Genomic DNA, 16,701 nt, shown 5'->3' with positions numbered 1-16,701 from the left:
ATGACTTACATCTTTTGAAAGAAAAAAGGAAATTACAGAAAAGTTGACTGTCAGAGTTCCAAAGTCTAATTGTAAAAGGTCCTAGTTGGCCAAGTTTTTTTTTTTAATACTCCAGATTCATTCTAGGTTGTGGAAGTCAGTATTTCTGTCCTTTACATCCTGTTTCCTGGGCTTATAAATTAACTTCCATTCATGTTAACACATTTGGACAGTCCAAAGATATATATGCTCTTCTTCCGAGATACCAATCTGCAATTTAGGGAGAAAGATCAATATTAACTAGATTTTTACTTCCTTAAATAAGGTGGAATGACCTGGAATCAGAGAACTAAAATCTCTCCCCCTTTCTTTCCTATACAGCCAATCATCACGTCTAGAGGTAGACAGGAATCACATAACCATGTCTCGTTGCTAACTGCGTGTGCCCCATAATATTCTGAAACACTTTGGTTTCGTGACCCCTTTACATCCTTATATTATTGGAAACTACGAAGAGCTTTTGTTTATATAGGTTTTATCTTCCTAACTTAATTTTTGTTAATTGTTCTGCCTGGATCGACAGTAATGTACACTAGTGGGAATGAATCAGTAAAAAGCAGAAAAGGTAACCAGCATGAATAACATGGTATCTATGGAAAAATCCACTCCAGCTTCTGAATACCTGGCTTAAAATTAACTTTCATAAAGGGCCCACTTCATGGGATTGTTTTATCCTACATTCTTGGGATCTTGGCAATAACTTAGATTGTTTCCTAGAGTTGTAATGTCTATGAACTAACTCTCCTTCTGGTAAATTCATAATGAAGGAAAGTAGCATCCAAGCTAAACCAACTGTAGGATGTGTTTTGTTATTTTTTGTTATATTTTTGTGACTCTTGCACATTCTGAAGTAACCCATCAAAAATTCTACATAATATACTCACTTGTTTTAAATATTGCATATTTCCTACAGAAATTACCTATATGCAAAATTACAGAATTTTGAGGTACGTTAATTAATGTCCCTTGGGGCATATGCTGTACTATTGGATTTCAGGTTAAGGGGAAACTATGGAATCCTTTCTACCAATTTTACTTTTGATAGCTCTGCTTTTATATATAACATAATACAAACAGCCAATGCAAATTTTCTTTATTTGTATAGTTATCTCTGTGCTGTGGACATTTTACTTTTCTCACTTTGTCTCATCAAATAAATTATGAGGGTATTTTAACAATAGGAGATGTCTTTATGTGTGAATTCCCAGCATCTGGTACGCAAATATCAAGTGAACATTGAATAACTTTCAGTGTTAAAACACAAAGTTTGTTTATTAGACTGATGAAGATGTTGTTTTAAACATCTCTATAATTGTTTTAAACATGTAACACAATGATCAGAAGGAAATAGTGAGAAAGCTCCTTGACAATTTCTAGGAATTGTTTTCTTCAGAGAGTTGTTTTGGAAGCTTAAACCAAGGAATTAAAATCTATTTCATCATTGTTGCTATGAACCAGAAGTTGGTAACATTCAGATCCTTCTTTATCCTAGTAGAACTGCTTTTTGTACCTTTGATCTTTCCTCAGACACTTTGGTGGTTCTTAAAATTAGTGAAATTGGGTCTTAAGTACCCGCTTTAAGCACGTTATGTAATTTACTTGCTTTCCACCTCACAATACCAGGAGCAGAGTGGTCATTGGGAATACAGAGAAACACCAGATATTGTAAAATTAGTTCAAGATCTGATAACATTTGAGTATCTGGCTCACATTTTAGGATAACTTTATGTGTTTTGAAACTATAGGAAGGTAAGACAGGTGACTTGAAGATGATTCAACTGGAAATGACATCTATGGTGAGTATAGAAAAGGAGCCAGAAAGCTTGTAAGTTTTACACTGGCCTAAACTTTAGAGTTGTTGAAGTGGGTATGAACAATACCCAAAGTGAGTATGAACTTTACCTCACTAGAGAGGAAAGTAAGGAAGTTCATTTTCACAGGCCCATGAGTGGGTGGCAGCCAAGGGGACAAGCATTTACTAGACATCTAGTAGGCGACAAAATAACACGTGTTAGTTAATCTCAGCAACAAGCAGCAAGATTTTGGAGAGGCTGTGAATGAGGACTTGCTGGGAAAGCCATGCTTGGGTTAAGGTAAAGCAGTTCAGGTATTTTTAAAGGTGAAAATCTGTTTGTGACGGGTGGGGTTCCAGAAGGCTTAGCTATAGGAATTTACAGTAGAGAGAAGATGGGCAAAAGTGGCAAGGAATGGGGTTTTACAGCCATTGCTCTGATTAAGAAAATCTGGCTTTGGCAGCAATTTCTGTCGATAAAGAACTTGAGTTCTGAGTTGACAGAAAACAGTATTAAAGTGACCAGAGGAGAAAACCTGTTTCTGAAGATACTGGGGGTATCAGAAGGTGGAATCTCAGATTTCCTAAGTGCCCTTCATTCAATATTCAGATCAGGAAACAGAGTTGTCACACGTTGCTCTTGCTGCTCACTTGCTCCCAGATGAATACAATTCTCCTTAAGGACACTTACCACGTTTGGAACAGGCAGCTGGATCAGTGAGCTGAAAGCTCTCGTGAGAAGAACAGAAGGGACAGTCCCCACGATGGGAAGCTTTAGCTGAGGCTAAAATTGGAACTGGGCGGAGGACCTGCTACAGTCGATGTGGTGGTCAGGAGACCCAGGTGAGGCGAGTCCTACGCAGTGCGGAGGGTCCTGAGTGGCAGAACTGAGAACAGAACCAGGCCGGCGAGGTCAGTCAGCAGTCTCACCCAGGTTCAAAGCAGAGCAACTGCTCCAGCATGGAGGGTCACTGACCAGCCTCCTTGCTTCCCTTGAGGACCAGAAGAGACAGAATGATGACAACTGAGGCTGCACTTAGTGACACTGCCCAATCTAATGTAATAGTGATTTAAATCAAGTTGAACAATAAATCCTAAACAGGAGTGACCTGTGCACCTTCAGGTTATGTGTGTGTGAGGTAAAATGGGCCAACAGGTCTCAGGGTGCGGTTGCTTTTTGGCTCATCTATTACTCCTTGTAATTATTGCAGTGACACCAAAGATCAGGTCAGGCTAAATGGGGGGAGTAGAATCCAACAGAGCAATAAAAGTTTGAGCCCTTTCCCTCTCAAAGGTCTTAGCATACCCAGCTTTTTTCTTCAGTCAGCTGAGGCTGGAGGAGAGGAGAGGAGTGAAAAAAGGCAGAGGGCAGAGCCGCCCAATGTCAGTAAAGCTAGTCTTTTCCATTGACGTTCCAAGCAGCTGCCTGCTCAGGCTCAAGAAATGATCTTCCAAAGTTCTGCCCGAAGCTCTCTCTTCACTGCTGACACCACTTATTTCTGCTTTGGGCCCTCTGTGACTAGCCGCCACAGCCATACTGCCTTTCAGCTGGGGACCTCGGGCTTGCTGCGCCAGAGTCATCACATTCCTTCTCCCACCTGAGGGAGCAACGAGGTACCATTTGAGCAGATTATTCAGTCCTCCCTTTCCCCACTCAACCTCTAAAGATTTAACAGGACGCTGGGAGACCCTTGCCCCACCACCACTACTTGGACAAAAGCATTTGCTTCCAGATCTGGGGCATCTCCTCATATCCCCTAACCTGAGTCCTTTTTCCCAGAAAGCAATGTCTCTGCATTCAGTCTTCGTCACCAAAACTGTCAAACTGTGTAGGGTCTGAGGTTTTAATCATACAAGCTACTAAGCTAGGGGCTGTTATTTTTTCATGGTTGCTGGCAGAAGACACAAGACTACTCATCCAGAGAAAAAGGACTTTTACTCATAGCAAAAGCTGTCACCAGAGCTTCATACTGGATTGTGTCAGTTTCCTATTCCCTCAAGTCCCACAGAGATGACACAGGGACTGATAATGGATGCCTACGCACACAGTGGGTTGCATTACAAAACAGGAACACTGGACTTACAGGATTCAGTGCTTTCGTAGCAAACAGAAGCAAGCTTGCTCTCTGTCTGGAGGAAGACATTACTTCATCTTGCAAGGTTGGTGAGATGCAACGTAACCCCGAAAAATGACTCAGGTAAAGAGCAGTCAGGGCCTTGCATTGTTGGGGTACCCAACAAGACGAGGCAGGGGTACTAAGGGCACATGGCAGATTGCTTCTCCCGACAGGTACAATCTTCTGGAAGGGAAATTTAGCAATAGCCAACAAAATTACATGTGAATTTACCTTTTGACTCTGCAGTCCTATTTCTAAGAATTAACTGACGACACGTCTCAAATAATGCAGAAATATAGATACGCCCAAGGTTATTCATATCATGATTGTAACTTAAAAATACTGGAAACAATAAGAAAATGAACAACCCAATTTAAAAATGGGCAAAAGATTTGAACAGACACCTCCCCCAAAAAGATGTACAGATGGGAAATAAACATGAAAATATGCTCAACATCATGCATTTTTAGGGAATTGCAAATTAAAAACATGAGATACTACTTCACACCTGTTAGAACGGTTAAAATCTAAAACATTGACAACAAATGTTGACAAGGAGGCGGAACAACAGGCAGTCTGTCATCGCTGGTGGGAATGCAACGTGGTGTAGCCACGAAGGAACAGTTTGGCAGATTCCTACAAAACTAAACATGCTCTTACCACAAGATCCAGTAATCCTGCTCCTTGGTATTTATCCAGACAAATTGAAAACTTACAGCTACACAAAAATCTGCACACGTTTACAGCAGCTTTATTCGTAACTGTTAAAAAACTTGCAAGCAGCCAAGATGTCCTTCAGTAGGTGAATGGATAAATAAATTCTGGTTTATTCAGACAATGGAATATTATTCCCTCTCAAAAGATGTGAGCTCTCAAGCCATGAAAAGACACAGAGGAAACTTAAGGGCATATTACTAAATGAAAGAAGCAAATCTAAAAAGCCTACACGATTCCAACTATATGACATTCTGGAAAAGGTAAAACTATGGAGACAGTAAAAAGATCAGCAGGTGCCAGGGGTTAGGTGATAGGAGGGATGAATAGGTAGAACACAGGATTTTTAAGACAAACTATCCTGTATGACACTGTCATGGTGGATATATGTCATTACACACTTGTCAAAACTCAGAATGTATAACATCAAGAGTGAACCCACTGTAAACTATGCACTTTGGGTGATAATGATGTGTAGGTTCGTTGACTGTAACAGATGCACCACTCTGGAGGGTGCGGGGAAGATACTGCTAGTGGGAGAGACTGGGGGATAGTGGGTAGAGGTATATGGGACCTCCCTGTACTTCCTGCTCAATTTTGCTGTGAACCTAAAACTGCTTTAAAAAATAGTCTATCTTAAGAAATAAACAAAAATAACGTGTTGGGGGAAAAAAAAAGTTGCCGGAGTAGGGGGAGGAAATAGATGTGGGTTGGAGGACGGGGGATAAAAGAATAATAAATTAACGAGAGGAATTGTGCACTGGATCAATGGCAAAACGTAATGAAATGAAAAGTATGTTTAACTCAATGCTCACCTTCAATTCAAGAGAAAGGAAAGATAATGTATGTGTACTTGCTCTGCAATCACAAATTATATGATTTAGTACTGAGTTATTGGTTGTATTTTGCCCCAGTATACACTTATTCTAACCTCAATTGTTCACATTTTGACTATACTTCCTTATGAGTAAAAACTAACCCCCTAAATCAAGGTGAAACTTATATAGACTCTGAATTCAATTTTTCTACACCGTATCCCCATACAAGGAAGTTGTTTTATTATCTCTCTACAGCTTAGTATTTGTTTTTTAACACTAAAATGCCCATTGTCCTCTGCAGGAATACACAGGAATTGAGGTCCAGGGATGTTCCTTCCCTGCCCTACTTCCTCACACTTGCTACCCACTCGTGGCGTTAGGGCGCAACTAACATTACTTTGCCTTTCTTCCTATCACACGTCAAGGAGCGGCGGCGGAGCGCTGGTATCCGACCGTCACCTTCGCCTCCTATTCTTTCATTTCCAGTAACTGACCTTCCAAAGACCGCTGGAGGTAGAGGTACAGAGTCTCCTGTGATTTTCCGGGCTAGGGGACTTCATCCTAACAAACGCGAGGTGCAGATGCTAATGGCGTTCAGGTTTCCGGCAGGGAGGATGATTCTAACTAAAGATTAAGTTCAACTCTCTGACTCTAGGAAACGTCCAGGAGTTGGGAAACGCACCGCCGTGGTCTCTCCGACCTGAAGGACTAGCCTCACAGAGAACTCGGCATCAGCGCCTTAGGTCGCCACGGGGACCACGAAACAGCCCGTACCACGCATCCTTTAGGCTCCAGACTCGCCCGTTCCTCCATCGCGGCACCAGGCGGCGCAGTCGGGCGCGGGGGAACCGCGCGTGCGCGGCCGGAGGACGGTGCCGGAGACAGCGTTCCCGCCGCCTTCGGTCTCCCGGGACAGCATGAAGAACGGAGCGGACGCCGGAGAGGCGCGCGGCGAGGGGCCGCGGAAGCTAGGGCTCTGCGTCCTCTGCGGTCTGCCCGCGGCAGGAAAATCGACCTTCGCGCGGGCCCTCAGTCACCAACTACGGCAGGAGCGGGGCTGGGCCGTCGGCGTCGTCGCCTATGATGACGTCATGCCGGACGCGTTCCTCGAGGAGGCGAGCGCACGGCCATTGGTCAGTACGGAGGGGGCGGGGCCTCGACTTTGCCGACAGAAGGCAATGTACAAGCTGCTCTATATACTGGATGGTACCGGAGGTGGGAGAGGGAGCCCTCGCAGACGGGGAGAGGCTGGAGTACGAGCCAAGCGGAGCTGGTTTAACCTATTACATTGGTGCAAAAGTAATCGCGGCTTTTGCAATTATGTTTAACCCGCAGTTACTTTTGCACCAACATAATAGAATGAGTTGACTCCATCTTGCAGTAATTCATTGTAGAGGTTTATATGTACATTGGGGACATATATGGATATTCTGTACAGTGAAGTCTTAAGACAGAGTTAGGTTCTGACGTCAGCGTGCAAGGTGGAAATCCCCCATAGACAAATATACTCTTGAAAATCCTTTGGGAAGATTGTTCGTAGAAGAGGGATAGAATCTCTAAAAAATTCCAACTACAGCCAGTTTAACATGCAGCCAGGAGTGAATCCAGGTTTTGTGGGGCTTGAATTTATGCAATTTGGGGAAGGAAAAGAATACAAAATGATAAGTAACAAAATTGCTATGACGATAAAGAGGCTGTACAAATGAAGGACCCCGCCTCTGAAGCTCAATCTTACTCATCTCTGTAAACGTGCATCTGCCAGCATAGGAAAAGATGGCTATTCCTTAGTAGACCACCAGATAAAGTAACGGGCTTGTATTTAGGGACTACTTGTATGTTCCAAGTACATACTTCTCTTTAAGCCCTCGATCACACTCAGCACTGAGCTGCATCCTCTTGGAGACGCGTGTGAAAACAGACCTGGGGGGAGAGTACATTCATGTCTCCCATATCTCATGCTCACTCTAGAGCAAATAAATACTCTTTGGTTGAAATATTCTAAAAATTTTTAAGTTATTTTTGTCATTTAGTGCCTGAGTGTAGACGAATTCACATAAATAAAATGCAAATATGATGTGATTCCACTCCATATCCATGGTCAGACAATTAAGTTCACGAACTCATCCTAGAAAAAGTGCTACATACCTCATTGCTGAATATCGCTATGGTCACCTTCAAAGTACACCGCTTGGGAAGCTAAGCACCACCATTGCCTAGTCCACCCGTCAAAGCAATTTTGGAACTCTTTTTCTGGAGTGGCCATCAGATCTGTCGTCATATTACCCTTGATGTCCTGATTGTCCTCAAAATATCTTCCTTTCAATATTTCTTTTATCTTCGGGTAAAAAAGAAGTCACTGGAGGCCAGATCAGGTGAGTAGGGAGGGTGTTCCAATAAAGTTATTTGTTTGCTGGCTAAAAACTCCCTCACAGATAGTGCCAGGTGAGCTGGTGTGTTGTGATGCAGGAGCCATGAATCATTGGTGAAAAGTTCACGTTGTCTAACACACGCAGCCTTTTCAGCACTTCCAAATAGTAAACTTGGTTAACTGTTTGTCCAATTGGTACAAATTCATAATGAATAATCCCTCTGATATCAAAGAAGGTTGGCAACATCGTTGCAACAAGTTCACAAACTTCATTGCCAGACCTCGTATATGCAAGAATTCAGTATATCTGACACAAGGAAAAATTTTGGACCACTCTACCAAAGTTACATACTTCCATTTTCTTGGTTAATTGTGAGGTGAATACAGTATCAGCTCCCTGGCAGCCCCAGTTTACTTAGATGATAGTATTTTCACCACTCTGGAAAAAGCTAAAAGTTATTGATGGGGATTGTTGTATTTGCTGGGCTTTTCCTTGCTTTTCTTAGGTTTTTTCCACTCTCCCCCTATAGACAAAGGCCATGGGACTCATCTAATCACATGAGAAGGATCTCTCTCCTTTTAGGAAGTGATCCCTCTTTTTAGTGGATTTAGCTGATGTGTTTATTGTATGTGCTGTAACCTCAGTGAGGTGGTAAAGCAAGGACAGGCAAGGGAGGGACGCTGATCTCCTGTCGTGTGTTTGACCTCATAACTCTGTCAGTGCTCTCCACAGCCCTTGAGCAGCACAAGGTTACTTGTATTTTCAAGCTATTTACTCTCTTCCCCTTAATCTGCTTCCTCCATCTTTCCCCATCCCATTTCAACCGTTAGCCTGAGGTCTTTTCCTCTTGACCCGGGGACCTTTCAGCTGATCCTTTATGTCCAGAACTTCTCTCATTTCATAGGCAAACCAGCATTGCTGTATCTTAGCCAGCCTAATTTATTTTGGCAAGATACTGATTTTGGCTTTTCCTTTCTCCTGGATGGTAACAGTTTTTCATTCTTTCATTATTCAACTCATTTAGTTATTCAGTTATTTAATATACATTTTCAGAGCACCGATTGGTGCCAGACTCTCTGCTGGAGGCTGGGTGTACAGTGGACGAGCAGGGACAGGGAAATGTGCAAACAAATGCCTAAACAGTGGAAACCCTGCTCGAGTGGAAACCCGACACACACAGAGCAGGGTGTCGTGATAAGTAAGGGAGGGTCTGAGCTGCCTTCTGCATGGTGGAGTCTGAGACGAGTTCACAGAGGACTAACATCATTGGGGAGGAGTCTTCCAGGCAGAGGGAATGGAATATAGGAGGACATGGAGACATGAGAATACAAGCTGTGTTTAGAGGATGCCAAATGGTACTGTGGGATGAAATTTTCATTTGGGGCAGGGTGCCAATGAGGCATGACTGTCTGACTGGCCAAAGCCTAATATAAATTGCAATTCTTCGGTCTTTTATAGCCATCGCAATGGAAATTGCTTCGACAGGAACTGCTGAAGTACATAGAATACTTCTTGCTGGCTGTCATTAACGGGTGTCCGATGGCTGCCCCACCCAACAGGACTGAAGGCATGTGGGAAGATTTTATAACCTGCTTAAAGGATCAAGATCTCCTATGTTCTGCAGCGCTTGAGGCCCAGTCTTGCTACCTCTTAACGAAGACTGCAGTTTGTAGACCTTTGTTTTTGATTTTAGATGACAACTTCTATTATCAAAGTATGAGATATGAAGTCTACCAACTGGCTCGGAAATGTAATTAAACCATTTTTTCTTACACACAGAGACATATATTCCCGTATCAAAATCATTTATCGTCTTTAGTGAGAATTTAATGGGATTGGGAAATTTATATGGATTTTCTTCATTTTCAAAGCTAGATGTTCATTCAGTATTGCATATGGCTTTCCCTGCTGCAGCTGCGATAATGTATCTGTTTATTTCACATTTAGAAAATAGCACAGCAGTAACTTCTGTGGTTTCAAATTGTTTTCAGATTCATTAGGCTTTTGCCAGATCTTTTTAGATTGTTCTCTCGAGACCTGTGTACGGAGGAATGACCAGAGACCTCGGGCACTGCCAGCCGAGACCATCCACCTGATGGGAAGAAAGATAGAAGAGCCCAACCCTGAGAAAAATGCTTGGGAACACCGAAGTCTCACAATTCAGAGTCCAGCATTTTCTTCTGAGGCCAGGTATCCCCCTCAAAGCCATCCTTCCCTCGGTGTCTCCTGAGGCAGGCACTGTGCTAAATGCTTTACTTGTATATAGTTGGTTAATTCCCACACAAGCCTTAGAGCGGTATTGTTATTAATATTTCCCCCTTTGTGTAGGAGAAGAAACTGAGACTGTTTAGTATGTCCAGAGTCACCGACCTTGTGACAGCTGAGATTTGACCCCAAGTTTGTTTCAGACATGCTCTTGTTAAGATCCTGCTGTGTCCCAGAGGTCAGAGCAGGGAATACAGAGTAGGACATATCTTCGGTACTCTTGCAGAAATAGCATGCAAGTCTAAATAGGTTGCCCAGTAGTTTTCTTATAGAAAGAAAAATACTGGAACTGTTACTGAATCCTAATTTTGCCTTAAACCTCACAATAGTTATGTGCTTGTCTAGGGAAGGCTTGTGGCCGTGGTGTCTAATGCATTTCGGTCACGATATATGCATATGTCTTGCGAGTTCTAGAGCAGCACATTTCTAATGGAAAGTTCACTGTTTCACTGATGAAATGTGCTCCATTCGCATTGTCCAGTGTGGTAGCTGCCAGCTACGTGTAATTCTTAAGCACTTGAAACAGCCAGTGCAACTGATGCCCTGTATTTTAAATTTTATTTTAATGACGTGAAACTTCAGTAGCCTCACGTGCTAGTGGCTATTGTGTCAGACAATGCAGTTCTACCCAACTCTCCTTAGCCACTGCCTGACTATTGTCCGTAGAGGGTCAGTAATTTTTAAAGGCTAACTTTTAAAAACTCATTCTTCAAAACATTTAGTTCCCATGCATTTAATTATACTTGGACATACTAAAAAAAAAAAAAATTGGGTTTAAGTGACTATGGTTTATAGGGTTTATGAAAGAAGCTACAGCTGAGGTTTCTAATTTTAGCTTCTCATAATATCCTAAAGGCTTGAGCAGACACATAACCGCTTGATTGCTCATTCTGGAATACGTAAAATTTTTCCTTTGGGAAAGAATGGCTGATTGAGGCATTGAGCTATCCCATGAGAGCAGCATAAGGTTTATCGTCAATGCTTTCAGACCAGTGAGGACCAGTTCTTTCTAGAAGCAAGGAGTGGGCTTCTCCAATGCCAGTGCCAACCCTTAGCACTTAGTCTGCAGTTTTGTCTTGGGTCTGAAGATGGTCGCCTCTTCTCACATATCCACAATAGTCACCGTGTAACTGTGAACAGGTTGATGGACGTCTGGTGGCCCTGTGCAAGAATTGAAAGGTGATCTGACAACTGTACCTTTCCCAGGCTTCTCGGCAATCTTACTACTTTACATATGTAATCTCATTCAGTTCTCACAACATCCCTGTGAGGGTAGGTACAGCCATCCCCCTTTTATAGATGGGATAACTAAGGCCCAGGTAAGTATAGTAACAGCCAGATAGTAAACGGCAGAGCCAAGATTTGGACCCAGTGCAATCTCACTCACTCTAGAACCTGGGCTCTTTTTCAGTGACAAAAATCATCTTGAGGTTGAGATTTAACGCAATGAATTCACTGCCCTAAATTTTTTCAGTGCTGCCCCTTGTACTCTGAGTAAAATTCAGAGTCGTTACCATCAAGGGAGGTTATCTATGTGTTGTAACCCTGATCAACTCCCAAACCTCATATCCTACCACTCTCTCCTGTTGCTACTTTTCAGCCAAACCAGCCTTCTCTGTTGCCTGAACACAAGAAGCTTGCTCTTGCCTCAGGGCCTTTGTACTTGCTGTCTTCTCTACCCTTCCACATACTTATGCTTGACTGGCTTCCCTGAGCATCTGAACCCTGGAGAATGTAGTTCGATTACCCAGGCACTCTCTTGTCATAATCACTGTGTGTATGGTCTTAACTCACCACTTGTCACTCTGAAATTATTTTCTGCTTATTTATTACCAGTCTCTCTCCATTACATTATCCCCTGGAGGAGGCATCTTGTTTCACCCCCAGCCCAGCACATAGTTTCACATACACAGTTGTACAATATTTCTAATAAATATTGTTAATGAATTCCACCTGAACTCTCCATGGCTGCTGGACAAATGACAGCTTTGCTAACTCACACTGAATAAAGGAGCAGAAGCCAGAAAGTAAAGACGGGGCATCTTTCTTTAGGGAATAAAAGAGTTCTGGTAGCCTGAAGTTCAGCACTTAATGAGGGTAGAGAGAATGTCTTTTCAAAGCTTATTGATATATCTTTGGAAATTAATATTTTTTTAAGGAGTGTTTTTTGGTTTATAATTTATGCTTCTCCATTTCAATTTTACAAGAAGTTAGCTTTCCAAATTGTTTTGTTTTCTCCCTTTTGTTTAGGATCGTGGATTACAGCACTTTTATTCCTCTAGAATTCAATTTGGTGTTCACAAACACAAGTTATTTAAAAACAAATGTTTGCTATGAGGATTTATTTTATCCCACCTTCTCTTACAGCCCGGAGTTGATTGATTTATTGCTTACTGCTCTGGAAAATCCAGTAAAGTATGTTGAGGATAACATGGAACAAAAGGTAAGCCTTCCAGTTTCGCTTTAGTAGAAATGAGAAGGGACAACTTTTTGTAGGAAGATCTTTTTGAACTGAGTGAACAATGTGAATAAAATGTGGAAGCAGCTTTGACACTGCCTTGGCATGTTGCCCGCTCTCAGCTTCTGGTCCCTGGGTGCTGGAGTGCACTGGTGGCCGCTTGCACTGGCTGATCACAGCTGACTGTCAGATTTTCAGAAATGTTGGTAGCTTGAGATGAGCCACGATGGGCCTATTTATACCACAGAAATTGACAAATACTACAGATAGGTTTTGTTGTTTTTCTGGAGAGCCCTGTTGTTAGACATTTACCAGCATCCTGTTGCCACGACAGAACCCAGTTTGCAACTGGCTGTATTTCATACAGACCCTGTCCTATGGAAGCATAATGGGAACAGAAAAACCACTTCGATTTTTCTTTTCATCTCTTCAAGTCTGCATCACTTTAGCCTTGGCTTTTATAAAACTCTGTAATTGTTCAATAACTATGTCTGTATTACATAGGAAACAGACAGAATTATTTGTTCAACGAACATTCTTCATCAAGCTGATCAGACCCTCCGAAGAATTGTCTCTCAGACAATGAAGGAAGCGAAAGGTATGTTGGATAGTTACATTCTGTTTAGTTGAATTGTCCAACTACTGCTACTCTTGTTCCCTTGATGCTTGGGTGGTTTATCAACTTTCAGCCATGAAGTGTACATCATGTTTTCAGTTCAAATATACAACTAGGTTATACGGAACTAAAAATTCTACCCCTGGAACTGGGTATTCATCCATCCAATAAATCTTTACAGAGTGGCTACTCTACGAGGCCTTTTTCTAGATACTGGGGAGTTGGGAGGGAGCAGAACATGATAGTGAGGAGACAGACAGGAAAAAAAAAGTGAATCTATACCAGTGCTCTGAAGACAAATCAAATAGGGTGAGGCAGGGCAAAGTGATGGGCGGACTTCTTTTTAAAGGAGTACTCAGACAGGCTTCTCAGAGGAGATGACATTTAAGCACAGATGTGAATGAAAGGGAAGAGCAAGCCATGCAGATATCTGGAAGATCATTCCATGGAGTGGACACATCAAGTGCAAAAGCCCAGAGGTCAAGTTGTTTGGTATATTCTAGAACAGAAGAGAGGCCACTGAGCCTGGGGTGAAGTAAGAACAGTGGAGAAGGAGTCAGCGACCAAATGTAAAATCAGCATGGAGTTTGAACAAGCTCAATATACTGTCAGTCTGCATTGAGATGAAACATGTAGTAATTACAGTTTTATAAAATAACAATTCCTTTAGATTTTCAACATTGAACTCTTTGCTGTATTTAAAATTTGATTTAAAAAAATAACAACGTAACATTTCTTGAGTTCCTTTTATGTGCTAAATGCCTTATATTTTTTCTAGTCTTTACAATCCTATAAGGTAGCTGTGATTTTACAAATGGCGACATGAATGTTCTGAGAGGACCTAGTAACTTGCCCAGAGCCGAACAGCTACTAAACACTGTACTGGGGCGACCTGGGATTCAGACTTCAGTCTGCTTGTAGTGTGTGCTTTCTATGCTCCCCACACCACCAACCAAAGCTTATATTAATACCTTTACAAATGCTTAGACACTGGAAAAACAAACAGTATACTAACTGTATTTGGTTTTCAAACTTTTTTTTTAACATGATCTTTAAGTAGATGTTATATTGTAACCTCTGTGCAGCTCAGTACATGAACACAGGCGCACAAAGAAGGGTCACAAAACCCTCACATTTAAGGAACGCCACATTCTGTTTGATTTCATTTTAGAAAAACACTGGATGCAACTTGCAACTCACTTATGGGTTACAATCCGAAGTATAAAAAACAGAGGCCTGGAATAGCAGTGGCAGCATGATTAGAATAAAAACAAAAATAGTTGCAGTTCTATCTCAACCATTTGTCTTTCTTCTGTTCTGTCTATAACATGAAGGGAAGGGGTTACAGCGTTATGCCCAAATCACTCTTGACTCATTTCCCACCCATTTAAAAAAGATAGTTTTTTGGGCTTTCTGATGTTTTTTTGGGAGGGAGGTGGTACTAGCTTCTGGATCTGTGGTTAAATAAAATTAAAAATGCAGTTCTCCTATTATCAAGAAAGTTCATTTCAAAAAAAAAACCACACAGAATGGGAAAAAGTATTTGCGACTAATGTATCTCATAAAGGACTCGTATCCAAAATATATAAAGGACTCTTAACACTCAATAATAAAGACAAATGACCAAATTTTTCAAATGGGCAAAGGATTTAAATTTCTCCAGGGCAGATATACACGTGGGCAAGAACCACATGAAAACATGCTTGATGTCATTAGTCATCAGGGAAATGATGTCAGAACCACAGAGAGACAGCACCGCACACGCAGGAGGACAGCTCGACTCAGTGAGTGCAGGAGGCTGTGGGGGAGTCAGAACCTCGGCACGGCTGGTGGGGATGGGAGGTGGTGCAGCTGCTTGGGAAAGCAGCCGAGCCATTCCTCAAACAGTTAAGCGCAGAGGTACCCTGAGACCGAGCAAGTCCACTAGTAGGTATATACTCAAGAGAAATGAAAAATATGTTCATATAAAAATCTGTACACAAATGTTCATAGCACCGTTATTCACAACAGCCCAAAGGTGGAAGCAACCTAAGTGTCCATCAGCTGACAGATGGATAAACAAAATGTGGTCTACCCCTACAATGTATTCTTTAGCCATAAAAAGGAATGAAGTATCAATACATGTTACAACCTGGGTGAACCTTGAAAACATGCAAAATGAAAGCCACCAGTCACAAAAGGCCACATATAAGTCCAGTCATGTGAAATGGCAGAACAGGCAAATCTAGACAGAGTAGGTTAGTGGCTGCTTAGGGATTGGGGGTGGTGAAGTAGGAAGGTGATACTAAAGAGTACAGGTATTTGAGATGACAATATATTCTAAAATTGTGGTGATAGTTGCATATATCTGAGTACACTAAAACAACTGAATTGTAGTTTAAATGGATAAATCAGATGGTATGTGAATTGTATCACAATAAAGCTGTTTTACAGAAAAATTCAGCGCTTCAGTCACACTACCCACATGGCTGGGGGCTGCCAGATTGAATAGGGCAGATACAGAACGTTTCCATCATTGGAGAACGTTATGTTGGACAACTGTTGTAGGTATTATCAGTTTCAAAACCAAATTGTCATTTTCTGGCTCTACTTTTTTGCCTTACTACCTGTTAGTTCAGTAAGATTCAAAGTCAAATATCTTGTCAACAATAAAAAGAAATCCCTTTCAGCCTCGTCTTTTCTGCTCAGGAATTTCCTAGCAAGTTATTTAAAGGATTTGCTTATATCACATTAATGTAACCTTTTGTCTATATTATACCAACTCAGTGGTATTGTGATTATTTATAGAAGAATCTAATTGGTTTGTCTGAAGTAATCATATTAATTTCCTGATGTCATTCGACAGCCCAGCTTGATTTGATTTACACAAATAATTTGAGAATATCTTTATCTTAGATGAACAAGTGCTTCCTTACAACTTGAAGCTTCTAGCAGAAGAACTTAACAAGCTCAAAACAGAGTTTTTGGAAGACCTAAGACAAGGAAACAAAAAGTACCTGTGCTTTCAACAAACCATTGACATATCAGATGTTATTTCTTCTTTTCATTATGAGAAAGGTAATATTGTGCAGAAGTATTTTTCAAAGTAGTGTTAAAACTTATGACTTTCCAATCAAATGTCTGATGTTGGTTAAGATTTTGTAGCAACGGTTTTGTATTACTGGATGTTTTCTAGGACAATGATGTAAATTGCCAAAGACTTGTTATTTTATAAAAATCAGTCATTCTAAAAGATCCATTTATCATAATTACAGAAATTACTTCAGTCAGTCACTTGTCAGATGTGACGGATAATTAAGCATCAGAGGCAGCCTTCATTATTTCTGCGCCTGAACTCTTAGGGTAGGGCTGGGGAGGAGCAGGAGTCACACACATGGTTCTTAAAGCAAAGAAACTAGAAAAGAGACAAAACGCGGATGTCTGGAGCTATTAACTCATGACAGATCTTCTCCTGGGTAAGGCATTCTACAAATTCAAACTAATGTAGCCACAAAACCTTTTCTTTTTTTTTGG

At 41.5% G+C, this 16,701-nt stretch overlaps 1 protein-coding gene and 1 long non-coding RNA gene across 5 annotated transcripts; one reads left to right on the top strand and one right to left on the bottom strand.

The window, feature by feature from the left end:
- Window positions 1–1,158: 1,158 nt before the first annotated feature.
- On the bottom strand, window positions 1,159–6,391 carry LOC117035902 (uncharacterized). 2 transcript variants are annotated; one of them, XR_004425286.1, is made up of 3 exons: window positions 6,255–6,391; window positions 3,916–4,131; window positions 1,159–3,429 (listed from the first exon to the last, which is right to left on the bottom strand). It is a non-coding gene; the product is annotated as an uncharacterized LOC117035902 (long non-coding RNA). The 2 variants fall into 2 exon arrangements; XR_004425287.1 differs by having other exon boundaries at window positions 6,163–6,299.
- Window positions 6,363–16,640, top strand: PSTK (phosphoseryl-tRNA kinase). Of its 3 annotated transcripts, none has more exons than XM_033130014.1 (6): window positions 6,363–6,613; window positions 9,308–9,416; window positions 9,841–10,039; window positions 12,482–12,557; window positions 13,077–13,170; window positions 16,084–16,640. In XM_033130014.1, the coding sequence occupies exons 1-6, from the start codon at window positions 6,398–6,400 to the stop codon at window positions 16,275–16,277; spliced, it is 888 nt and encodes a 295-aa protein (XP_032985905.1). In that variant the 5' UTR covers window positions 6,363–6,397; the 3' UTR covers window positions 16,278–16,640. The 3 variants fall into 3 exon arrangements, with proteins under 3 accessions (XP_032985905.1, XP_032985903.1, XP_032985904.1); XM_033130012.1 differs by having other exon boundaries at window positions 9,308–9,599; XM_033130013.1 differs by lacking the exon at window positions 16,084–16,640 and adding an exon at window positions 14,360–14,566 and having other exon boundaries at window positions 9,308–9,599.
- The last annotated feature ends 61 nt before the right edge of the window (window positions 16,641–16,701 follow it).

This window comes from Rhinolophus ferrumequinum, chromosome 16 (assembly GCF_004115265.2).
Source record: "Rhinolophus ferrumequinum isolate MPI-CBG mRhiFer1 chromosome 16, mRhiFer1_v1.p, whole genome shotgun sequence".
In the NCBI taxonomy this organism is placed as follows: domain Eukaryota; kingdom Metazoa; phylum Chordata; class Mammalia; order Chiroptera; family Rhinolophidae; genus Rhinolophus; species Rhinolophus ferrumequinum.
Note: the sequence above shows the minus strand (reverse complement) of the source record. Positions and strands in the feature narration are given on the sequence as shown.

Excerpts from the sequence above, each read along its gene's own strand:
- PSTK (XM_033130012.1), top strand. The coding sequence starts at position 6,398 with ATGAAGAACGGAGCGGACGCCGGAGAGGCGCGCGGCGAGGGGCCGCGG. Across the intron at positions 9,600-9,840 it reads CTACCAACTGGCTCGGAAAT|ATTCATTAGGCTTTTGCCAG; the intron begins GTAATTAAACCA and ends AATTGTTTTCAG. Across the intron at positions 12,558-13,076 it reads AGGATAACATGGAACAAAAG|GAAACAGACAGAATTATTTG; the intron begins GTAAGCCTTCCA and ends TGTATTACATAG.